Here is a 27175-nt window from a genome sequence, read left to right on the forward strand (position 1 = left end):
AAATCAAAGTCCAACATTTATGCAGCTTGTCTGAGCTTTCACAAAGCAGGAGGCGGGGTACTGAAGTTACACTCTGCGGAGCTCAGTTAGACCCCTTTTACACTGAAGCACTTTGCAGGCGCTATAACGCTAAAAATAGCGCCTGCAAAGCACCCTGAAAGAGTCACTCCTCACGCCAGAGGGCTTTCACACTGAAGCGGGGCACTGACAGGACGCTAAAAAAAGTGCTGCTAGCAGCATCTTTGGAGCAGTGAAGGAGCGGTGTGTATACCTCTTCTCCCCATTGAAATGAATGGGCACCGCAGCTATACCGCCAGTAAAGCGCCTCTGCAGCGGTGCTTTGCGTGTGGTTTTAACCCTTTTTCGGCCGCTAGTCAAATAGCGTTGTGAAATTGACGGTAAAGCGTCGCTTTACCGCCGATGCACCCACAGCCCCAACTTGAGTACATTCAGCCTAGCCATACACGGTTCAAATCTCCGAAGATCCGAACAGTCTACGGCCATGTTTGGTCATATTCCAATAAAGCAACCAAAAAGTCTGATTTCCTTACCCCTAACATTAACTAGTCAACTAATGTTTTCAGAATGAGAGGCCAGCAATGACAGCATTTATTACAAATAGAAAGCGCACTGGCATTATGATATGCCTTCAATAAAAAACTTTATTAAATGTAATCAAACATATTATCAATTTAACGTACGTATTAGTCATTATCTATATGGTTTTTAACTGAGTATTGGTTCTTTCACAGCTTTATCCTCCCACTCTGTTTCATAGTACAGGATTGTGTATATTTATATTTTAATTATTTATACTAGCTGTTGGTGTTCAGCCTAACAAGTAAGGTAAAAGGGGGGCTTTTAAAGGAAGATAGGCGTGTATGCAAATTGGCTCTGATGAAGCATCTTCTATGACACACACTGTGGGTAGTGCTTAGGCAATGTGCATCAGGATTAGCAATGGAGGATCTCACACTTAAGCCGGGTACACACTATTCGTTTTTTTTTTTTTTCATTCAACTCCACGGGTTGAACAAAAAAAATAAATGTCAGCCCTGGTTGGAGCAGCTGTACTAACCATGTGAAGTTAGTTCAGTGATCTCCCCTGCTGAACTGTTGTGGTGTTCGGACATTGGGACGGCCTCCCCGCCAGAACAATCCAATCAGCGTTCTCTGCCATTGACTGAGAGCACTGATTGGGAGTCAGTCAGCTGCTGGTTTTCCATCATGCACTTGCGGCAGAAGACAGGCCAAATTGTCAGCTTCTATCAGACAGATCGACATGCACATGAACCGAATGCCGCCCTTTTTCATTTGAACTGGCCGTTGTCTCCCGACATTCACTCCGTGTGTACCTGGCTTTAGGTACTGTTCGAACATAAACATGCATTAAAATGTATCGAAATTCTTGAAAAATGGATGTCCATTGCCTTTCATTGACGTGCATTTTTAATGCGCTTTGACTAGTATTTTAAGCACTTGTGTTAAATTGTTATGCATTTTACAGGTTATTTCCTCTGGTGTCACATCCTTTTCTTGTTTGTGGCTGGAAAGGAGTGACAGAGAGAGGAAGAAAAATAGGGAGAGACAAAGACAAACATGTTTTTGTTTTGGAGACCATTGCTGTTTAGTGTGCAGAAGCTGTTCTTTGGTAAAAAGATAATTTTCGTGCCAAAAAAATTGTGGGTAAATACCTGCACTAGGTAAGTGAATAAAAGCTGCTCCCCTGGAAATGGAGTGATTAGCTGTTCTTTGCTGTGTGAACAGACCTTAAAGCGGTGGTTCACCCACAATAACAACATTTTAGCATTAAATTAAGCATAGTAGCGCGAGCTACAGTATGTCTGTATTTTTTTTTTTTTTGCCCCGTACTCACTGTGCAATCCTATAGTGAAGATTCCGACTCCCCGCGGGGAATGGGCGTTCCTATCCAGAGGGAAGATGATTGACGGCCGGCTATGGCACGTCACGCTCCCCGAAGATAGCCGGAGTAGGTCTCGGCTCTTCACGGCGCTATACGGCGCCTGCGCACAGACTATGCGCAGGCGCCGTGAAGAGCCAAGTCCTATTTTGGCTATTTCCGGAGAAGCGTGACGCGCCAGAGCCGGCCGTCAATCATCTTCCCTCTGGATAGGAACGCCCATTCCCCGCGGGGAGTCGGAATCTTCACTATAGGATTGCACAGTGAGTATGGGGCAAAAAAATAAATACAGGTATACTGTAGCTCGCGCTACTATGCTTAATTTAATGCTAGAAAAAAAATTATAGGGTGAACCCCCTCTTTAAAGCTGAGCTCCACCCAAAAGGGGAAGTTCCACTTTATGTACTCCTCCTTTTCCACATTTGGCATTTTTTTTGAGGGGGTACCCGACTCCCACTTCCACTTGGATTGCCTAGGACTAGCTGATCTGAGGTTTTTTTTTTTTTTTTGGGAGGGTGCATGTGATTAGCACAGGGCTAATTAGCACTGTGCATACAGAGGGTCAGGATTCGTGCAGCCTCATAGGACAATCGGAGGATCAAAACTCCTCCAACAAGCTTTAACCAGTGCTTGGCCGGACACTGATAGCAGTCACAAATCATTGCCACCCATCAGTGTCGCCTATCAGTGCCTCCTCATCGGTACATATCAGTGCCACCTCAATGCCCATTAGTGTAGTCTATCAGTGCCCCATCAGCACACATCAGTGAAGGAGAAAAATTACTTATTTAATAGAAACTAAGAAAAAAAAATATCTAAATTTTCAGTCTTTTTTTCGTTTGTTTAGCAAAAAAATAAAAACACAGTGGTGATTAAATAACACCAAAATAAAGCTCTATCTGTCTCAAAAAAAATAAAAACTTTTATTTGGGTACAGTATTGCATGACCATGCAATTATCATTCAAAGTGTTAGAGCACTGAAAATTGGCCTGGGCAGGAAGGGGAGAAAGTGCCCAGTAGGCAAAGTTATCATCCAAACAGGCACAGTACTTTAGTGAGTTGATTATGAAAAATCTGACTGGTTGCTGCAGGCTACAATCATTACCAGTATTTCCAGAATTTACCAAGCCCAGAAGATTCTTTTATCAGGACATAGAGATACTGAACTCTGGTGGACGTTTAAAAGGAAATTTTATTAAAATGGAATTAAGGATTCAACAGAACAAACTGTTCGCTTATGCAGCCTGTGTTAATGGTACATTCAACATTACAGAATAAGTTCTGTTGTCCTTTTTTATTGTTGATATCATGACTTAATACATGAACTGTGGAAGTATAAGTAATTGTCACAGTTTTGTCAAGCTTTCTCTTGTAGCCATTGCATTCCACATCTTCCGAACTCTGGAGGTCAATCGGCTTATGGGGTCCCTTTTGGAACAACCCACCATGTATGCAGACTTTGAATTCCTGGCCTTTTGGCAGACACAGTATAACAACATGAATGCAGTTAATCTGTTCTTTGCATGGATTAAAGTGAGTATCCAATCTTTATGGTGGCAGACAGGTGATCGACTGCACTTCAAATTTAGTTGTGTTATGAAAGCTCAATTCTGCATTGATAAGAGTAAAAATGTCAGAAACTCAATACATAGCAAAAGATTTCTAAATAATGCAGACAGAAGTGGTGGTATGGCATATAACCAGGGCTCAAGTCCTGCGGGAACGCGTGGGAACGGAGTTCCTGCACTTTTTTCACAGCAGGAACTCAGTTCCCTTTGCAGGACTAGAGCAGCCAAGCCGCCCGAGCCAATCTTTCACTAAGCGGCGATGCCCAGCTCGAGTCACTGTCAGGGGCAGGCGAACCTTAGTAATCCTTTATGTTACTTGCTTCTTTCTAAATCCCGCGGCAGACCTCCGCAATGTCTCCTGGGAACAATGACAAAAGCTCCTAGAAGACATTGTGACATCGAGGAAGTGACGGAATACCCGCACACTACCCGATAAATCCATATACAGGAAGCGGCCAGTAACATAAAGGATACAGTGGATAAAAGAAAAACAAAAAAACATGCGGTTTAGTAATTATGCATATGAGCGTATCATTTATTTTTTTGGTAGGGGGAGTGGATCTTGGGTGGGAGTTCCCACACTTTTTTGCCCAGGACTTGACCCCTGCATATAACTAATAACCTATTACATTATTTACTTGACTTTTACATGCCATTGTATTAAATATGGAGATTTGTAGATTAGCTGCTAGACCTAAATCTGAATGTCACTGCATTCACCAAGCCTCATTGTTTACCAAATATATACAATATATCAATATATGATACATAGTGGCCGAATATGTCTGACCCATGTACATATATACAAATATATATATATTAAAAATTAAACATGAGATTGTAAATATTAAATGCCAACTCCAAGATTCCTCTCTGCTCCTTGACATTGAAGACTCTTGTCTTCAGAGGTGAATAATACCGAATGCTGCAGATAATGCTCCTCATTCTATTACGCCAGTGCCATTCTCTTCAGCATTCTCCTGGTAGCTGAGGCTGGATGAGATAATACACTCCCAGGGGCATGTCTTTGATGCCTTGGGCTCACAGGAAGCAGGTTGACTTATGCTGGCCCGTCAAACCCAGAAGAGGGACCAAGCTTCAGGATGGAGAGTAGTATTGTAGCGAAAATTAATCTTTTTTTTTTTTTAAGTAAATTACTTGGGCAATTATTATTTTGGAAATTGGGCCTTTTCATATAATAAAATAAATCCATAAAGATGTTATTAAGATTTAATAAGATACAAGAAAATAGGACTTGTTTACAGCTTTAGTAATGTCCAAAAGGACAATATGTGTAATATAGACATGAGAAATAAGAGAGCATTTTCACGTCATGTATGTAGAATGGGCAAGTTCAGATGCAGCGAGTACATTGATTAAGTCCATCAAAACTCGTACCAAAATAGGCTAGTAGATAGCACAGGAGCCACACATTTTGGACACCTAGTCTAACTGAAGCCTCTTTGTAAATTAGCCTATGAGGGAGGGCTCTGATCATAAGGCTGGTAGTAAGGAGGACCTTTATGTGGGGTTACTCTGTACCATGAGTTGGAGAAATGTGGGCAACCAAGATACTCGGAAGTGGAGGAAGGAAAGGGAAAAAAGAAAGAAAGATGGTAGAGAAAAAAAAGGGGGGAGGAAAGAGGAAGTGAAAAGGGGGATGGGGATGTGGTGCTCCATGCCTGCCTACTCCCAAACTTCAGCATGATTATTAGTATTAAGATGATTTTATTCACATGTATTTCTTAATAAAAAAAAAAACGAATTTACAAATTCCTATTCAATAATGCTCTATGTATGCTGAAAGTTGTTAATACCATTTATCTTGTGGTTCCAACAGTGCTGGGACAAGATCATCCAGCGCCCAGGGCAAAGATGCCAAATTGCATCCCCCATTCATTATGTGTGAGTTTATGAAAAGGAACAGGGGGAAATAGAGAACACAGCCCATACCTCTTTCCGGCTCTCTCCTACTCTCCTCCTTGCCACTTCCAGCACTGAGCTGACAAAAGTAGTAATGCCACTGTCACTACTCCCGTCAGCCTTATAGTAAAAGGAACCTGTGGCTCCCACATCCCAAAAATACACATTGCACCCAGGGCAGCCGTCTCTTCCGCCCACCCTATGTCCCAGCCCTGGGTTACAAAGAGTTAATGAATGCTATAAGGCTTTATGCACTTTCAGTCAGCTTTTACAAGTGAGCCACATACATTCTTATCAGAATTTACATTGTTTTCTTTCAGATCTTTAAATACATTAGCTTCAATAAGACAATGACACAACTTTCGTCTACTCTTGCCCGCTGTGCTAAGGATATTCTTGGATTTGCGATTATGTTCTTCATAGTGTTTTTTGCCTATGCTCAGCTTGGATATCTTCTCTTTGGCACACAAGTGGAAACTTTTAGCACGTTTGTTAAATGCATGTAAGTTTAAGCTTTATTTATGTTTCAAGTGTCATCTTTGGATACAGTCTGCTCAGGAATAAACAGTTTGCAAAATTTCTATGTTCCAGATTTACCCAGTTCCGAATCATTTTAGGAGATTTTGACTATGACGCTATTGACAATGCTAACAGAATTTTGGGACCAATTTATTTTGTAACCTACGTATTCTTTGTCTTCTTTGTGCTGTTGGTAAGATTTTGCTAACTTATAATTGAATAACTATTCCATTGCTCTAGCTAAGCAGCATAGCAAGCAAGAAGATTGTGGTTTGAGGGAGAGGAAGCCAGATTAGGATCTGATTGTGGACAGAGGAGAATAGAGGAAATGCAGGGGCAATTCATACTAAGAGGTAGATGGAAACAGAAGCAGCACCTGATCATTGTACACTGAGGCCGCGTACACACGGTCGGTCCAAACCGATGAAAGCGACCTGAAGTCCAGTTTCATCGGTCCAAACCGACCGTGTGTACGGCCCATCGGTCTGTTGTCCTTCGGACAAAAATGAGAGAACTTGCTTTAAAATCGAACCGATGGACGGCTGACCATCGATCAAAACCGATGGTTAGTACACAAAAGCATCGGTTCAAAACCCGCGCATGCTCAGAATCAAGTCGACACATGCTTGGAAGCATTGAACTTCGTTTTTTTCAGAACGCTGTGTGTTTAACGTCACCGCGTTCTGACACAATCGGTTTTTGAACTGATGGTGTGTACGCACATCAGACCATCGGTCTGCTTAAGCGGTGAACCGATGAAAACGGTCCGTCGGACTATTCTCATCGGATGGATCGACCGTGTGTACGCGGCCTGAGAGTAAGAACAGCATGTGTGGGGAAAGAACATGGTGTGTGTTGCCAAAACAAATGTCTGAATGCTGCATTCTGTGCTGGTTGATTTAGCAATGTCCATTTAATCTATTTCTGGGTTATGTGTAAACTGATGTTCCTCACATCAGTTACATTAAACCATGGGTTAAATTACATTCAGCCAGTTGTTTTACATTTGTCATGACTGGTATTTTTTTGAATATGCTGTAAATAGATATGAAGGTCCTAGTACACTTAAAGTGCTACTAAGCCCACAACAGTAAAATCAGTCTGTATACAGTTGTGCTCATAAGTTTACATACCCTGGCAGAATTTATGATTTCTTGGCCATTTTTCAGAGAATATGAATGATAACACAAAAAAATTCTTTCACTCGTGGTTAGTGTTTGACTGAAGCCATTTATTATCAATCAACTGTGTTTACTCTTTTTAAATCATAATGGCAACATAAACTACTCAAATGACCCTGATCAAAAGTTTACATTTTACATATGGAATAATTGGAGTCACTCAGTAATTATGCTCAGTTTGGTGTGTATTGCAAGAGAGTTTTTTTTTCTTGGGAGGGTGCACGTGAATAGCACAGGGTCAATCAGCACTGTTCCGACAGAGGGTCAGGGGGTCATGCAGCCTTATAGGACAGTCAGAGTAGAATGAAAACTCCACCTACAAGCTTTAACCAAACAATGATAGAAGTCACAAGACTGCTATATACTGCTGATGAGAAAAGGTATTTAGCAGTTTATATTTACTAAAATAATTGCATTTCCATGTTGAGTGTACTGTGGGAGACCAGCTATAGTGAATGCAGGGTCCTGGGTTTAGAAACACTAAAGCCTCGTACACATGATCGGATATCTGATGCAATCTAATCGGATGGAATCTTTCATCAGATATGCGATGAAGCTGACTTTCATCAGTCTTGCCTACACACCATCAGTCAAAAATCCGACCATGCCAAAACGCGGCGACGTAAAACACTATGACGTGCTGAAAAAAAATGAAGTTCAATGCTTCCGAGCATGTGTCGACTTGATTCTGAGCATGTGTGGATTTTTGACCAATGGACTTCCACACAGACGATTGTTTTTTTCTATCGTTTTTTTTATCCATAGGAAAAATTTAAAACGTTCTATTTTTTCTCACCGATGGGGCCCACACACGATCGGTTTGTCCGATGAAAACAGTCAATCGGACATACCGATCGTGTGTAAAGGGCTTAAGTTTTCTAATAAATTAGGCTTCTACTATTTAAAACTTTGCTAACTTTGGCATGGCTACTTTATGTGGTCAAAGTCATAAGAATAGATTGCTGCACTGGAAATTACAGATTAATTACCGATTTAGTCCAATACTAGACTGTAAGCTCTAACAAGCAGGGCCCTCTGATTCCTACCGTATTAAAATGTATTGTAATTGCGCTGTCTGCCCTTATGTTGTAAAGTGCTGCGTAAACTGTTAGCGCTATATAAATCCTGTATAACAATAAAAATAATAAGGGGTGTAATATTTCTTACAACCCTGGGATTCGGTATGTATTGATAGTAAAGCCAAAACAAGTGCTTGACATTAATTTTGCAAAATTACTGTATTGTGTGTTTTTTCCGTAGAACATGTTTTTGGCCATCATCAACGACACCTACTCAGAGGTCAAAGAGGAACTTTCAAAGCAGAAGAATGAGCTACAGTTTTCTGACATTTTAAAGCAGGTGACTGTAATTACTAAACCTTAAATCAACAGCAAATTTTACAATGGAAATTCATGAATGTCTAAGGGATTGTGCACATGTCCATTAGTGTCAGAATTGTCAAAAGGAAAGGAGAATTTAGAAAGGCCAGAGTCAGCTCAGAAGAAACGCTGAGGCATCCCCTATTGCTTTGAATACACTCAAAAGCATTTTTTCCTTCTACATAAATCACAAGGCATGTGTATGTGTAATTTATGATTTCCAACATTTCTAAACAGCACCCTTTACTAATTGCTAATTGCTAGTAAATACAATTTAGTAATAATATAGTAATAAGTAAATTAATTTTTTTTATGTTTTTCAATATTTATAAATATTTATAGTTTTATCAATAGCATTATCACTAAAAACAATATGTGCATCTTACTTCCTATAAATAGGGTTACAAGAAGACACTGATGAAGCTTAAGCTAAAGAAAGAACGAATTTCAGATGTGCAGAAAGCATTACAGAATGCTTCTAAAGAAGTGACTTTCGAAGAATTCAAGAACAGTCTAAAAGAGTGAGTGGTAAAAAAAATTACTGAGATAATGACCTTTGTCACGACACATACATCAACAGGTGTCATAGTGTACCACTGTCTGTAAACAAATAAAACGGTGTTCATTACAAGGCTGGTTACATAAGCAAAGCTATACAAATCTCAAATAATATAGGAGAGCAACCTAACTGTTCCCTATGTGATGTGCAAAAAAAAGTTACACCCAGGCACCTAAACCACAACCTCCCCCCATACACACAAACATAAACACATGCGTCGTGGGGTGCCTATGCACAAAAGCATTGAGTGCATTACATGTTGCATGTCGCCATGCGTGCCAGAGTGAGAGCAATAATTCTGGGCCCATTATTCACGATTAACTCTACACTGATGACATTCACAGGCTTTTAGAATGCCGCCTATGGAAAATTTAGAGAACCAAAGTTTGTCACAGGTGCTATATATATATATATATATACACACACACAGTAGGGCAAAAAAAAGTATTTATTCAGCCACAAATTGTGCAAGTTCTCCCACTTAAAAAGATGAGAGAGGCCTGTAATTGTCATCATAGGTATACCTCAACTATGAGAGACAAAATGTGGAAACAAATCCAGACAATCACATTGTCTGATTTAGAAATAATTTATTTGCAAATTATGGTGGAAATATATATATATATCCTATATCCTTATTATATATCCTTTGTTGGTAATGACAGAGGTCAAACGTTATCTGTAAGGCCTCGTACTCACGACCAAACATGTCTGCTGAAACTGGTCCGCGGACCAGTTTCAGCGGACATGTTCGTTCGTGTGTAGGCAGTAACGTACAGAATTCCAGCAAACAATCGTCGGCCAGACCGTTTTCCAACGAACAACTGTTTCCTGGTCTTGCTTTAAAACAGTCTGCTGGAATCGTGTCCGTCAGACATGTTCGGTCGTCTGTACACAAAAGCAGCGTACAAAAACCCCGCGCATGCTCAGTCCAAATGAGGAGACGGGAGCGCTCGTTCAGGTAAAACTCGCGTTTCTTTGGGATATGGCACATTCGTCATTAGAAACCTTTTATTCTAGCAAGAGAACAATGTCTTAAAAAGGCGCACTAAACCACATTTTAAAGCCTCGTTTGATTAATTCTTCTCTTGCTAGAATAACCCCGTTCTCTTGCTGATGCAATTTCAATAGAGTTGTCCCATACTGAAATGTCACATTTCTTGCTTGTGATGTAATCCTTTAATAATGTTTTCTATGCCAGACGTGTGTTTTGGTTGGTGGTCCTCCATAATTTAGAGTATTCATTTTTGTAAAGGAATGTGCATTTTTTTAATTTCTTTTTTTGTTTCTAGTTATGTCACCATTTAAACTATTTTTTTTTTACATGTATTTTTAATTTTTTTTTTTTTTTTTTGGTGTTTCATTAGAGAATATTAAACCATGTTGGCACACCAAATGTCCCCCCCCCCCCCCAAGGAGTGTGTCCTTTGTAAATTACCCATTGTATATTTATTAAAGGTTTGCTGCCTAATAATCCCCACAGTATATCAAACAATAGACATGTTTTCAAATGAAAGCAAAAGGCCTTTTATTCTGGCAAATGTCATCACAAAAAAATAAAAAGAACGGCAGCACTAGAATAGATAGCAAACTATATGCAAACTTGCATTTCCAACATGGTGAAGGATAAACTTCCAAGCCTCAGGAGCCAAACACAAAAATATTAAGCAGCAGCACACAAACAAAGGAACCCAAACTGTGGTAGTACAAACAAGATGTCCTTTATGTGGAAGGAAATGGAAGGCAGAAAATCAACGTTTCCTCCTCTTTCCAGCCTTCCCTCCAGGCAGCCTTCCAGCGGATCGAACACGGGGTCTTGCAGGTGGGGTTGATGTGGCAGCAGGAGGATGGTGTTCCGCAAGCCGGGCCGGGTCACATAGCCCAGTGTCTGGGGTCAGCAGGCCCCTCTGCATCCACCAAAGTACCTGGTTCATCAGGGCCTTTGCCAGTCTTCTCTGGTCCTCCTCCCCTTCATTTAAATCATGGGCCAATGAGGCACTGAAGGCCTCTGTGGGGTTGAGGGGGGCCCTCATGATGGCGCTTGCCTCCTGGATCATGCGGAGGCTTGCCTCCTCCACAGGCCTCAACTGCCTCCTTCGGCCTGATGGCCTCACCTGGGGGGGAGAAGACTGGCTGGTGGTGGTTCTCCTGGCCGGGTGGACCTGCTGCAGGCCACTGGGCCCAGCCTCCTCCTGGCTGCCACTGACCCCGGCCTCCTCCTGGCTGCCACTGACCCCGGCCTCCTCCTGGCTGCCACTGACCCCGGCCTCCTCCTGGCTGCCACTGACCCCGGCCTCCTCCTGGCTGACAGACACCTGAGGATCTGCCACCTCCTGGCTGATCTCTTCTTCCTGTGTGTAAAAAAAAGGAATTTTTTTACAATTTCGCTAAATAAAACCACACTCATTTTCATGTTTTTCGTTCAGTATTTTCTGTTCATTATTACTTGAATACACTCTACTTCTGACCCCTGCAGTTGTCATCCCTGACACCTATTTGTCTGTACACCTTTTTGTTTGTTTTTTTCCAGCTTGGTTTTTTTTTTTCAATATCTAATCATTAATCCACCAAGAATTATTTAGGCCATAAATATAGAGGAAACTACTATACCTCCTCATCGAAGGGTGGCAGATCTGCATCTCTGTCAGCCAGGCCCTCTTCCTCCGACTCTGCAGGGCTGTGGTCATCTGGGGAATGTCCGCTGGAAGGTAGCATGGAGGAAAGGTTGGAAGAAAGACTGGACATCGTTTTCCTGCCTTCCATTTCGTCCCGCAAAAAAGCCATCTGTTTATAATACCACAGTTTGGGTTCCTTTGCTTGTCTTGCTGCTGCTCCCGATTTTTTGATTTTATTAGCTTTGTATGCTCTCCTGTATGTGCTTCTGAGGTTGGCAAGTTTATCCTTCACCATGTTGGCAGTGCATCCTGGCACCCAAGTTTGCATATAATTTGCTAGCTCTTCTAGTGCTGCCGCTCGTACCTCTTTATTGCAATATAACGAGTGTTTTGAATTCCACAGGATGGGCGTGTCCTGGTATTTTTGAAGTAAGGCCTCTATAGATTCCTTGCTTTGTAGGAGGTCCATTGCAATTTTTGAAAAATTATATTTCTTTTTGAGTCTAGATTACAAAAACATAAACCACAGAAAAATAAATATTCAAAAGGATCAGCGTTGACCTTGATCTAATATGTGTCTTCAAATGTATTACCTATATCTAATTCCAAACACAGTCTCTCTTGTTTAAACAATGATTGGCAGCTCGGCCGCATTGCTTGTACCAAACATTGATTTGCTAGATGCAGAGCCATTGTTCACATTGCAGTAAATATTTTAAATATATTAAATTAAACAATGCTTACAAATGACAGTTTTCATCTAGGCACTCTTTCATGTGTAAATCTCATACCCCTGACAATGGATGACATAAAAGACACTTCCTAATGACCTCTGTACAACCAACACTTGAACAATACTTTGCCTGATCTGAATACACCATTCAAAAACTTGTCAATGAGGTACAGCATTGTTCACATCTCTATTTTGTGAGGTGTCCAAAAGCATTTGGATACCAAAATAACATTGTGGTACCCCATAGACAGAATAGCTTAAAAAGGGTGCAACCAACAGCCCAAACCCCCATCCCATGTGTCTACATTTTCAAGGCCTCTGCTGATCACATTTTTAAATTCCTTACCTTCCTGTCTCTCGCTCCTCGTTTCTCACGCTCGCCTAATTACCGCGTAAGATGCGTAATCACGGCGTAAACCTTTTTAACACTCCGCGTATTTATGAAACCCCGCCCTCGTCACCTTTGCGAGGCCCCTAATCAATGATTTTAGGAAATATGGCGTTAACTGTGTATGTTCTGGATGCGCTCGAAGATTCTCCGCGTAACGGACGTAAACACGTTGTTTGCATTCTCTACACTCCGCGTATGTATTAAACGCCGCCCTCTTCTCCGCCCATGGCGTAAGAATTCATCTTTTCCACGCCCATAATCTCTGTGGGAAAGGAAAGATGGCGATGTCACACGAGCGGGCACGATGCTCTCATGCCACAAGTGAAGGGACAGAGGCAGGGACGTCCCGATCAAGGAAAAGAAGATATAAAGCCACTAATATGCGGTTCCAGGAAATGGTGGAGTTAGTTTACATCATGCGAAAAAAGGACTATGATGGTGAATTAGGGCCATACAAGACCCCTAACCGCCGAAAGGCACATATTATGGACAAGGTGGCGAGGAGAATGCAGAGGATGTTTGGGATCACCAGGTCCAAGGAACAGCTGAGGAAACGATGGTCAGACTTAAAATTGAGGGAGCCACATCAGATGAAGAAAATACTTAAAATTCTGCGTAAAAGTAAGTAAATATATATTGGGTTTGGGGGGGGGGGGGTGGTGATTGTCTGCAATAATGTGTTGCCATGTATATTTCACCATCTGCCTCCTTGGCCTGCTTGTAATTTTAAAGACATGTTGTTATTTATTTTTTAGAACATAAATAACTACATATTTACAAACAGTGTTCTTAGTAAACAACGTAACATCACATAGTTTATCAGAAAGGCTCGGTTATTCCAGGAACAACACACCTGGACATGGCTCACTGGCCAAAAACTTTGTTTGTAAACATTGTGTAAAAGCTAGTTCTATAAAAAAAAAGAAGGAGAATGGGAAAGGCAAACAGGATTCATTCTAAAAACAGTGGTAATAAAGCAGATGTTTTCACATCTGCAATGCAGAGCACCTGTGTCTCCCCAAATCAAAAATGGGTTTTGGTAGGGTATCCCAGAAATACAGTTTAGGGGGGACATCCATGTGTGTCACTTTGCTAAAAAGGGGCAGGATCAGAGCTTGCCATATAGAAGTAATTGCAAAATGTAGGTTTGGTGAAAGATAAAAGTAACTAAATGAAAGCATCTTCTAAGCAATGTGTGCGATTTATGCTCTCCAATATCTGTGTGCTGATGAGTCTACATTTTTTTTGGTTTATTTCAGGGGAAAGAAGTCGCCAGCATTTGGAGGAGGCAGAGAGGGCCAGACAAGGCCAAAATCTGCCATCTCAACATGTGGAGGAGGAGGAGGATGTGGAAGGAGAAGAGGATGTGGAAGGAGAGGAGGATGTGGAAGGAGAGGAGGATGTGGAAGGAGAGGAGGATGTGGAAGGAGAGGAGGAAGGAAGAAAGGAGGAAGGAAGAGAGGAGGAAGAAGTAATTTTGGACTTAGAAGTCATAGCAGATGAAGGGCAAGTGGCGGAAGAACAATTTGGCGAATTGAAAGAAGGTGGATTGATGGATGAAGGAGGAGTCCAAGATGATGGGGAAGTGGTGGAAGAAGGAGGAGTGATTGAAGATGATGGGGAGGTGGTGGAAGAAGGAGGAGTGATAGAAGATGTCGAAGAGGTGGAAAGGAGAAGCCCATCAGGTCAGTGTCACCCTAGCTTGATTCCAAAAAACATATGTAGATAGGCCTCATTGAAAAATAATATTGTAAATGCCATTTTTTTTTTGTTGGTTTAGGGGAGGAGGATGGTGTGCCAAGATTTTCACGTGCAAGTGCTGCTATAATTATTCAGCAGGTAATGGAGTGCAGCACTGAAATGCACAATATGCGTGAAAGGATGTTTCTCATGGAACAGAATGTAACAAATGTCCTTTTGGAATGCAGCACGGAAATGGACAATATGCGGCAAAGAATGATGGTAATCGAAGCAAATTTTAAGAACATTATTGACATGATGGGCCGTGTCAAAGACTGAAACACCCCCCGCCCATCCCCCGCCCCCACAAACATTTTAACAGTTTGAATAATGAATACGCCAAAATTTGAAGATACACACACAGTGTGCCAACATGTGCTATCTGCCATCACAGAATATCTAATGTCTGTGCTTTGTGGGTCCAACCCCCTCCTCCATCCTCAAGTAGTTGAGAGGAAGGGTTTGCTCCCACAAAACACAGACATTGATCACCCATGATGTCAGATAGCACATGTGGCCATTTGTCTGTTGAACCAATGACATTTGGCGAGTTTGCACTGAATGTGTGTATCTTCCAATTTTGGCGTGTTCCAGTGTGAAAGCACACCATGACTGACTGCTGTTGTGAGTTTTTATATTTTTTGAATTTGATTTTGTTACTTTTTGACCATGTTGAACATTTTGGGATACTATAAAGTTTAGACCATAAAGAATAAACAACGCCAAAAATTATTTTCAATATATATATAGAATTATAAATCTCTCTAATCACTGAATTTAGTGAAGTAGAGATTTGACTCCAAATTCTCACCCAAAAATTTTGTTTTAGAAAAACACACCAAAAACAAGAAAAATGGTTACAAAATTATTGTTTTTTGTGCCTAAAAAATATGGCCAAAAATAAATTTAAGGCGGTAAACACCCCACCAAATATAATCTATATATATATATATATATGTAAACAATAAATCTAACTATATTTGAGGAAAAAAAAAGTGAACTTGTTAATAAATGTATAATCTGCATAATATTTTTGGTTGAATTACCTGAAAAAAAAAAAAATTTTTAAAAAAATTTTGAAGACTCCTAAGTACAAAAGCAGGGAGTAATGAAAAAAATCAAAAAATTTTTTTGGGGTCATGAACAAGCAAAAATAAAAAAAAATTGACCTCAACATTTACAAATGGAGTTGCTTCTTATTTCTAGACTCAATACCCTGTTTGTAGATGAGTGAATACTGTGCAAAATGTGGTTAGTTACTAAAAGTGGAGAAATCAATTATGCATTACAATTGAAGAAGTTAGTTAGAGAACCAGGAAGACAGAAAAAGAGAAAAAGCATTAATGACAAACAACTGTATAAAGTCCAATGGTCTAATTATTTATTATTTTTTAGAATATTCCTTTCTTTGGGGGCCGAATTAGAAAGAAATATGATCTGGCATAGCAATGGCCCCCCGACCCATGAAGTACTCAACATATTTGTCGCGTACCTCACGAGCTGATTGGGGGGCCAAGCCAGCGCGACCAGTGTCCAGCCCGGGAAGGGGATCTGAGGGTAGTCTTGCCTCAGAACCGATGTCGGGTAGGTACGTCTGGGAGTGCCTGCGTAAAAAGTTGTGCAAAATGCAGCAGGCAAATACAACGGTGTCCAATTTATATTCCGCCAGATGTATCGATGTCCTGAACAGGCGGAACCGGTTGGTGAGTATCCCAAAGGCATTCTCGACTACCCTCCGAGCCCTGGCCAACCGAAAATTAAACACACTCCTCTCTGAGGTGAGGGTCCTCTGGGGAAAAGGCCGCATGAGGTGAGGACCAAGCCCGAAAGCCTCGTCCGCTAGGAACACAAACGGAAGTCCTTCCACATTATCTTCATCTGGTGGCAATGCCAGACCACCAGCTTGGAGACGATCATAGAAATCAGTCCGTGCGAACACTCCCCCATCAGACATCCGGCCATTCTTCCCCACGTCCACATATAGAAACTCATACTGTGCCGACACCACCGCCATCAACACAATACTATGATAACCCTTGTAATTATAATAGTAGGACCCCGAGCGGGGTGGGGGCACAATGCGGACGTGTTTCCCATCTATTGCTCCACCGCAGTTTGGAAAATCACACCGCTGGGCAAATTGGGAAGCCACAGACTGCCATTCCTGTGGTGTGGAGGGTAGCTGTGGGGACAAACAAAATTAGAGATTTAGTACTTTGTAACAAATACATCCTACAAGCATCCTTGTGACAGTTCACAGTATTAAAATTGCATTAGAAAAATGTGCATGGAGAATTTGGAAAATGAAATATATAGGGCCACTTCATTAAGAGACTCCACAGCCCTCTGATGGGGACAATAAAAGTTTGAAGGGGGGGGGGGGGGGGGAAAAACCCCAAAAAGTCCTGTTTGAAAAAATGGCAAGGTGGGTTTGTCCCTAGGATAGCATGCTGGACAGGTTAATATTGGGTAAGGGACAAATATGCAGGTAGGCCAAGAATAAAACATGTAAAGCTGATATCAACATGCATAGGGAGAAAAGCTAACGTTAGTTAAACACACAGCATATCTGGGAAAATAAAAATAAAGTTAGTTGGCCACATTATTAGAGCCAGGAAACTTACCTTAATATACTCCTCATGCATAACTTTGATGATGGCAGCACACGTGTCCGGTATGATGACCCCAAGCGCCTGCGGAGAGATGCCTGTCGAGAACTTGAGGTCCTGCAGGCTCCTCCCAGTCGCCAGGTACCGCAACGTGGCAATAAGCCTCTGCTCGGCCGTGATGGCTTGGCGCATCACAGTGTCCTGCCTCGTGATATAGGGGGACAGAAGATCCAGCAGACGGTTGAATACGGGGTCCGTCATGCGGAGAAAATTCCTAAAGTCATTAGGATTATTCTCCTGGAGTTCCCTAAGCAGAGGCATATGTGAGAACTGGTCACGCTGGCGCAACCAATTCTTGGTCCAGAAACGCCTCCGCCCCCTGTTTCTGGCCAAAGTACTGGACAAATGAACATATCCAGCAGCCATCCCATAAACAGCACCAACTCGCGAAAATTGACGCTGCTGCTCCATCATGGCTTCAAACCGGCCGGCTGGTCAGTCAAGAACACACTGAAACAGAAAGCACTCGCAAATCCAGCACTACCTGCGACAAACGCGCGACAAACAGATACGAGCGCACAGGATGCAACTGCTAAAGCAGAAACAACCTGCTTGCCTATAGCCGAATGACAACTACGTTACCGCAAGCACACGCACTGAACCCGTGAATACACGCTGTCAAAGCCTGGAGACCGAGAAGCGCGAATCAGCTCTAACCAAACCTTCACTAACACGAGCAAACACGTAACTAGCAAAAGAGGAACAGAGGGCGGCGCCATTAACTTTGGTCTTCCCCTTTATAGTGACGTCGTACGTAGTTTACGTGCACGCGTTCCGGTACGACGGGAATTTGGTCCGCTGGTGTGTACACGCCAGCGGAACAAAACACAAATCAGCCTTGTACGCCGGAAACTGTCGGGCAGACAGTTTCCAGCGCACAGATCCGGTCGTGAGTACAAGGCCTCAGTCTTCACAAGGTTGTCGCACACATTGTTGCTGGTATGTTGGCCCATTACTCCATGCAGATCTCCTCTAGAGCAGTGATGTTTTGGGGCTGTCGCTGGACAACACAGACTTTCAACTCCCTCCAAAGGTTTTCTATGGGGTTGAGATCTGGAGACTGGCTAGCCACTCCAGGACCTTGAAATGCTTCTTACAAAGCCACTCCTTTGTTGCCCGGGCGGTGTGTATGGGATCATTTGCTTAAAGACCCAGCTACGTTTCATCTTCAATGCCCTTGTTGATGGGAGGAGGTTTGCACTCAAAATCTCACGATACATGGCCCCATTCATTCTTTCATGTACACGGATCAGTCGTCCTGTTCCTTTTGCAGCCAAACAGCCCCAAAGCATGATGTTGCCACCCCCATGCTTCACAGTAGGTATGGTGTTCTTTGGTTGAAACTCAGCATTCTCTCTCCTCCAAACACGACGAGTTGTGTTTCTACCAAACAGTTCTACTTTGGTTTCATCTGACCATATGACATTCTCCTAATCCTCTTCTGGATCATCCAAATGCTCTTTAGCAAACCTCAGACGGACATGTACTGGCTTAAGCAGGGGGACATGTCTGGCACTGCAGGATCTGAGTCCCTGGCGGCTTAGTGTGTTACTGATGGTAGCCTTTCTCACGTTGGTCCCAGCTCTCTGCAGGTCATTCACTAGGTCCCCCCGTGTGGTTCTGGGATTTTTGCTCACTGTTCTTGTGATCATTTTGACCCCACGGGGTAAGATCCTGCGTGGAGCGCCAGATCAAGGGAGACTATCAGTGGTCTTGTTTGTCTTCCATTGTCTACTTATTGCTCCCACAGTTGATTTCTTCACACCAAGCTGCTTGCCTATTGCAGATTCAGTCTTCCCAGCCTGGTGCAGGTCTACAATTTTGTTTCTGGTGTCCTTCGACAGCTCTTTGGTCTTCACCAAAGTGGAATTTAGAGTGTGACTGTTTGAGGTTGTGGACAGGTGTCTTTTATACTGATAACAAGTTCAAACAGGTGCCATTAATACAGGTAATGAGTGGAGGACAGATGAGCCTCAAAGAAGAAGATACAGGTCTGTGAGAGCCAGAAATCTTGTTTGTAGAGGAGACCAAATTCTTATTTTCCACCATCATTTGCAAATAAATTCTTTCCAAATCAGACAATGTGATTATCTGGATTTGTTTCCACATGTTGTCACCTATGATGACAATTACAGGCCTCTCTCATCTTTTTAAGTGGGAGAACTTGCACAATTGGTGGCCGACTAAATACTTTTTTGCCCCACTGTATATACACACACACATAGTACTGTGCAAGGGCTTTAGACAGGTGGAAAAAAATGCTATAAATAAAGAATGCTTATTTTGTCCTATTTGTTGTTTGCTTCACAATAAAACAAAAAAAACATATTTAAAAGTTGTGGGCATGTTCTGTAAATTAAATGATGCAAATCCTCAAACAATCCATGTTAATTCCAGGTTGTGAGGCAACAAAACACGAAAAATGGCAAGGGGGTGAATACTTTTGCACTGTATAGCATACTTACTAATTTACGGAGTCCAGCATTTTTCTTCCTACCCTGCTCTTCTAAGGGGAATCAAGATCTGGTGCATGTTTACACTGTAGCAGTCTTCCAGGTCTGACAGAGCCCTGCAGCATGTCTGTATATGTGCCGCATCCCCCTGCGCATGTGGAACAACGCCATGGACTCTGCTACCTAACTGGCAGAGACCCTGCTGCATGCATCAAATGCTGCAGGGTCTGTCTGTGTGACAGACATCCTAGAAGACAGTTTGTTGGCTCTCGCGCAAAGGTGCCTACTTTCTTAAAAAATATCATATTTTTTGCCATGTGTAAGAGAGAGGAGGGAGGGGGAGGGGGCAGGAGGGAGAACCTTATAAAAAAAAAGATGAAGATCCACTTTAAGAAAGTTCAATTTGGGTACAGTATGGAGGATTTTGTGACCTAACAATCACATATACATTTGCAGGATGGGTCATGATGATCATGAAATTACAATAGCCTTCTCCAGATTTGACCAGGATGGTAACCGGGTCCTTGATGAAGAAGAACAGAAACAAATGAGAAGCATTCTGGAGGAAAAGAGGGTAAGCAAACAAAAGATAGATGGTACAGTACACACTGTCCAAATGTATCTCAATGTCCATATAAACAGGGTATGCTAGTTTTAAGGCCATCTTGCTGGGTATGGGGAGCTTTACTTTTTTATTATTGTATTGTTTTAGCTGGCTCTGAATGCTGAAATTGAAAATTTGGGAAGATCTTATAGCAACAAAGCTCTGGCTGAAGGGCTCAACTTAGCGGACATAAAGAACAACCTTTCTACCAAAACCAACTGGGTGTCACAGGAAGAAGTCAACATGTATGCCACTTTCTTTCATTTTGGTTAGCAATGGAAGTGTATGTGCAGGTTGATGCAAAGGTTTGCATATGCATTTTTATTGACTTCAGAATTTGAATGTATAAATCTGATTATATTGTACCAATTAGATTAGTCGTTATAAATGAAGTAAGTTGCCGATTATGACTTCCTTCTTGAAATGCTTTCTGAGCAAGAAGTAAGTTGCCGATTATGACTTCCTTCTTGAAATGCTTTCTGAGCAACTGACCCAAGGAAAGAGATGAGGTATTAAAGCAGAATAAATGTTTGTGGGAAAAAAAAAGAGACGTTGTATGTCTTACCTGCCAACAATGTTTTTTCTAAAACTGAAGGATCCAGAAACTGAATAGAAAACAGGAGATCGCTCCACTGGGACACAGGGTTGTTCTTGTGCAGATTCTTTGCTACAATCATGATTCACATAACCAAACTGGATGGAGTTCAAATTTAAAGGCTGCGTTCACCTGTTTTTTCCCCTATAAATTCCAGCTTCCCTATGTACCAGTATACCATTAATGTACCTCTGTAGCAGAAACAGAAAAGGCTTTCTCTGTCTGTTAGGACAGGTCTTACCTTAGCCTCCTATAGAAAACTCCTCCATTACATAGCCTGAAATTTGGTATTTGGGACCGAAAAAACATTACAAGAAATTACGTCACAAGCTGACCTCATCTTACACACACACACCCTGCACTTTCCCTCCCCCTCCAGGTGATTGCTCCCACCCACCTCTACAGTAACATGCTTTTCCAAAGCATACATTATCAGTGGGCTTCTCCCCGGGTTAGGCCAACATTCAGAAGTAGAGATTTACTTGAACTACATGAAAGAGCTCATATATCACATGGTTCGGCAGTCTTTTCTTTTTTTTAAGAAATTAACTAGCAAGGCCAAACTAAATAGAAGTAAAATCTAAGAAACATATAAACAAACAAATGCCACTGTAAAAATATAAATTTACCCTACCTTCAAAGTGGACAGTGTCAGTCAGTCGGGCAGTAGACGGTGTGTGGACAGAGTCAGTAGGGCAGTGGGCCCTGTCAGTAGAGCAGTGGGCCGTGTCAGTAGGGCACAGGTTAATGTCAGTAAAGCAGTGGATGGCATCCGTAGAGCAGTGGACAGTGTGTAGACAGTGTCAGTGGAGTCAGTAGGACATTGGAAGGTGTCAGTCGATCAGTAGGGCAGTGGACTGTCTCGGTACGGCAGTGGATGGAGTTGGTAGGGCAGCAGCTAGGGGTGTAAACATGCCTCAGCAGGAATTATATCCCTGTTGCCTTCAGTGGGCACTACAACCCACCAATCATGACCCATTCAAGTAAATAGGGACACTCTGCAAGTGACCTGCAACTGCGTACCTGTGTGAGGTCTAAGGGGTTATTGCAGTTGGTAAGGAGACGATACAGCGCCTCTTTCACTTCCTGCTTTAACCCCTTGATCACTGTACTGCACAAGATTGCAGAGCAGACTCATTCACTTGAATGGGTAATGGTTGGCAGGCACTACACTCAATAAGTGTGACAAGGCATATAATTCCTGCTGCAGGCATGTGTACACCCCTGGTCACTGCAGCTAAAGGGGGTGCGGTTGGGAGGGGTGTTAAAAACAAGGCTCAACCATGGGGTTTTACCACCCCTAAACCACAAATGTAAAGAGCCATTACTGCCCTGAGCCCCCTAAAATAGCAACACAATGAGCAACAAAAGCAGCAAAACATGGAATAAAAAATGTGCAAACCGTAACACGCTAAAATGTCTTATGAGCTACTTTGCCACATGTAGTGCAGTCAATTGAAATCAATGGGCTGCCCTATGCATGTCACAGGAAAAACTAGCAAAAAAAAATGTGCTCCCACTACACTAGGTGTGAATGTGGCCTAAAAACTGAAGTTGGTGTGATTAGAAAAGAACAATGGGGCTCCATTCACATTTGCAAATTTTCGAATGCATGGCAAACAGCAAAGAAAACTCTGGAAACATGTTTCAAATGTGTATTGTACTTGCCTTGCCATTAAATTCTATTCGGTAACAAAAAAGCGTGGTAAAAAATGTGCCACGCTCTGCCCCAAAAAAGTGAAGTGGGCTGCTCTATATGTGATGAGCGGAAACACTCTAAAACACCTACCAAAAAAAACAATGCGTGCAGGAATTTAAGTTCCCGCTATGCGGAGATGTGAAAAGGGCCTGACAGTGTCTCCATCCACTCCCTCCTATGTACTTATATAAAGATGGCCATACATTTTTTTTAGATTTACCAAAATTATGGAAGTGGAGGTCCCACCTGAACAATCAATTCAATTTGTATAAAATCAGACAGGCACTCGCACTTCATAACTGATCAAAGTACAACCCTCATGCAGCTAAGCAATATAATAGCCTGTATATAACCTGTATTCCAGAATTATGAGACGGCTTCAGCAACTTGAAATGTCCATCGGTGGAATAATGCGAAAAGTTGAAACGGTAGAGATGAAACTGGAGACGATGGAAACAAACAAGATGAAACAGACAAACCTGGTAGATAATCTACAGAACAATATTGTGAAGGTGAGTTTATGAATGCTGAGCTTCTACAAACACAGCTGCTCAGAGAATTGTGTAACCAGAGCTTTGGGCTAGATAGACATCACCATACAACCTGAAACTGTGCTTTACTACAGACCAGTTCCTTAATTGAGAATGCATTAGGTAAAAAAAACCTTTAGAACCACTTTAATGTTGAGAATTTCAGTTTTACTTTGTTCTATAAAAAAGGACAAACATTTATTTATCCAGCGGCTTAGGGTTTAGGGTGGATGCAGACAGTTTAAATACTTCATTGGCAGATGACAGTATGTGAGGGGGGAATCTCATTGGGGATACAGACAGTATTTGAAAACCTGACCGATTCTAATCTCTCCCCACTATCAAAAAAATATAAAAATAACCCAGGATATACTGTTACCTACAGTAGTAAAGGACTCTAAACACATAGAAAACTAAAAGCCAGTCCCCCTGAGACCATAAGCCCTCCGACCTTACAACTGCTCAATTGTAGCAAACAGTCCAAAAGAGAACAATAGCATATGACGAGATAGAGTTGTGTCCCTCAATGGACTGAGAAAAGAAATCTACAGGGAATAAAAACATCCTAATATCATCCATTGTGGGATACAACTACCAACCAACCTTGGGCCATCCAAAAGCAGTCCAAGCAGATGGACAGGCACACCAAAACAAACACAGGGGAACCAGCAAAACAGGAAAAACACAAAAGGCAACCATGGGCATAAAAAAAGCCACTTGTAGGACCTTACAGCCGAAGCTACCACCTGCTGAGGCAGACACATTGACCTTATAGAGCTTAAAAAACATTCCACGTCACAGCCTTACAGACCTAAGAAACAAAAACCTGATAGCAAAATGCCCAGAAAGCACCCACTGTCCTATCATCAAGGCCTACACAACAACCTGTCCACTTAGAAACTCCATTAGAACAATTGGAATAACAAACCAGGAATCCATGTGCTTAAAAGAAGAAGTGGTTAAATGTTAAACCCTGATGGCCCTGACCACATCCAGGCAATGAGAAAAAAGATCTTGGAGTGAACCAGTGATGGAAACACAATAGAATTATTAAGGTGAAAGGCAGAAACCACTTTGAGTAAAAAGTCTGTCCTTTTAAAACAACCTTCTACAGAACAATGCTACAACCGTTCTGTCCGAAGTGATGTCAACAACAAAAAAGCTACCTAACAGGATAGTAACGTAAAGCATACATCTGGAATAGGTTTGAAAGGAGGTCTTTGTATACACGTATAATGCCTAGTATAAATGTATGAACCAGCAAATGATTAGCAAGAAGGCGTTGGAAAAAAAGACACCTGAACTTTAATGGTGCTAGGGGGCCAAAATGTTTTTATAAACCTAATTGGAGAAAGAAAGGAGCACAGCCCACCTGAAAAGCACCCAGGGAAAGCCCCAGAAACTAGCAATGGAAAAAAAAAATCACGTTTGATGATAAAAATTGCGGGAAGTAGATTTAGGAGCTCTAACCTGTGTCAGAATTACTAAATCTGGAATGCCGCTGTCTCTTAGAGCGTTGTTTTAACAGCCAGGTCATCAAAGCCAGAAAAATAAGAAGCAGTGTGGAGGATCAGACCTTCAGTGAACAGATCTGGACAATATGCCAGAGGCCACAGAGCATCAGTTAACAGCAGAATAAGGGCGACCTACTGTTTCACACTCTCTGGGACAAATCTGGAGCTGTGAGAGTTATCGGAAATTCCCTCCTTATTCCTTTGATGTAGACAAAGTAGTAGATTTTATATAGGAACACCAACCACATGTGGAAAGAACACAGGTTTACTCTAGTTAGGAAAACGCATCTGTCGACTGGAACTAGCTGAACGTACTTGTTTGACAATGAATCTTTGGGGGGAGGGTCCCTAAAAGAATCATAAATGATCATTTATTACAGGTACTTGTATAGCGCTGTCAATTTATGTGCTTTACATTTACAATATATTGTACATTCACATCAGTCCCTGCCCTCAAGGAGCTTACAGTCTAAGGTCCCTAACTCACATTCATACATACACATACTAGGGACAATTTAGACAGGAGCCAATGAACCTACCAGTGTGTTTTTGGAGTGTGGGAGGAAAGGAGTACCCGGAGGAAACCCGCGCAGGCACAGGGAGAACATGCAGACTCCAGGCAGGTAGGTAGTGTCGTGGTTGGGATTCCAATTGACAACCCTAGTGCTGCCAGGGACAAGTGCTAACCACTTAGCCACTGTGCTGCTGCCTAATAGGCATCTCTATGTTTGAGCCCATTGGGGAAGGTGGTGGCAGATGCTTTAAGTCCCTGTGAACAGGAACAGCTACGACGAGCAACAGAAACATAAATCCTTGCCTAGTAAGAGAAAAAAACTCTGCCATGAGGCAGGGAGTGGAATGAGCAGCTGAAGTTAAAAGAGGGGCTTTGGCTGTCACCAATTGTAGGTCAAGAGGTCTCTCAAAAGAGAATGAGAATAAGGAGTATTAAGTACTGCGGTACTTAAGGTCCCATGGTGGTGTGAGCCCAAAAGAAGCCTGGGAGAATACACAAGGATTTTTAGCAATATGAGGAAAAGAGGAGGTACGAGTAAAGGAGATTCCCCACTCAAAGGTCAAGCTTGAAGGCTACAAAGGGTTACTTGGGCACTCAAATGATGGGAAGGCAAATTTTACAGGAGACCCAGCTGGAAAAACAAAAATGTCCCTACTTGTGGAAGTGGGGAGTGCACCTTTATGCAAACCAGAAGGGTTAGATGAACTCTGGCTTTGAACCCTACCACCTGAATGAGATGTAGGCTCTGAATACCTGTGTGCTACTATAGTTGAAGTAGATGCAGGATGTGATGGGTTCTTCCACTTCTGGTTGACACACAAGTGTGCCTTGGCCAGCTGTGGTGTTGCTACTGACAGTGTCAAGAGCACGCCTGAAGAGACAACATCCCTCAAAGGGTAACAGAGTCAGATGCTCCTAAGCTGTGTCATCAACATCCCAGGCACAAAGCCAGAGTGCCCTATGCATGCAAACAGACAGTAGTCCTATGTGAGACAAGTTTAGATACTTGTAACAAGGTATTGTAAGGTTCCTTCAAGCACTTTATAAAATTATGTTCAACCGCAGCAAGGGAGGGATTTTACTCACTCCGATACAGTTGGAAATATTAAAAACTCATGATGGGCAGCCACCCCAGTTAACTCAAGCTGGGATCTATGAAGGGAATTTAACATTCCTTCCCTGAAATTGTGGAAGGTGACAATGCATTTAACTTATTTGTATTGATGTTAACATGTATCACTGGAGCAGGGAGAAAAAACAAAGTAGTTGCATTTAAGCCAATTCATCAATCGACTTAGGTAACAACCAGTCTGTTAGATATTTATGCATGCGATTATGGCCAGTGGCAGTATTCAGCAACAAAAGATGAATACAGGACTCACCAAGAAAAATCTACAGGTATTAGAAAATGTTTCCTCTGACCTGTGTAACTGCTCTGCTGTTATCAAAGAAAATAAAATGCAACCTACAAATGTAACAGTATAAGTCCTGACAAACACCTTTAGTAAATCTAGTCCCCTTCTGAATTTCCTGACAAATACCATTAATAAATCTAGCCAGATTCCTTGATTTCAGTCCATTACTGTAATCTATATAAGTATATTTAATCATTTACTTTTTCTTAAAAAGGAGAAACATCTTAGCCAGGAAGAAGTTTTACCACACAAGGAAGGCTGGGAGTCTGAATACAAACCCAGGAACATCATGGAACCATCAAACAGAAACAGTAATGCAATGTATCCAAATATTAACGGCTCACAGAACTCCTTGAACTACCCTTAAATTGAGGTAGTGTGCATTCTGAATGTATGAATTACAGTTCTGGTACCTCTAAATTAACAACGCACAAATGTAGACTGATTAAATGTACAGTAACTGTCTGGTTATGCTAAACATATCACAAGAACCACTTAAAAATTAACTGCACTTGTTCTTATCATTCCATCCAATATTTGGTACACTGACTACACAATACAGTTAGTTGTACCTTGTTACATACTGCCTCAATTTATCATAGATGAAGACAAGCATTTTGGAGCAGTCCTGAAAGTGAGGAATCATGCCCTT

At 41.9% G+C, this 27175-nt stretch overlaps 1 protein-coding gene across 1 annotated transcript in view; it reads left to right on the forward strand.

Moving 5' to 3' along the window:
• The window catches only part of PKD2L1 (polycystin 2 like 1, transient receptor potential cation channel), a 74941-nt gene that overhangs the window by 42956 nt on the left and 4810 nt on the right, over positions 1 to 27175 (forward strand). The window contains exons 7-15 of the mRNA XM_040362173.1: positions 3285 to 3455; positions 5734 to 5915; positions 6005 to 6125; positions 8374 to 8472; positions 8892 to 9013; positions 20109 to 20226; positions 20365 to 20501; positions 22915 to 23062; positions 26738 to 26896. Coding sequence (XP_040218107.1) covers positions 3285 to 3455; positions 5734 to 5915; positions 6005 to 6125; positions 8374 to 8472; positions 8892 to 9013; positions 20109 to 20226; positions 20365 to 20501; positions 22915 to 23062; positions 26738 to 26890 — 1251 coding nt within the window. The 3' untranslated portion in view covers positions 26891 to 26896. The remainder of the gene's footprint in view (positions 1 to 3284; positions 3456 to 5733; positions 5916 to 6004; positions 6126 to 8373; positions 8473 to 8891; positions 9014 to 20108; positions 20227 to 20364; positions 20502 to 22914; positions 23063 to 26737; positions 26897 to 27175) is intronic.

The sequence above is a fragment of the Rana temporaria genome, chromosome 8 (assembly GCF_905171775.1).
Source record: "Rana temporaria chromosome 8, aRanTem1.1, whole genome shotgun sequence".
Lineage (NCBI taxonomy): Eukaryota > Metazoa > Chordata > Amphibia > Anura > Ranidae > Rana > Rana temporaria.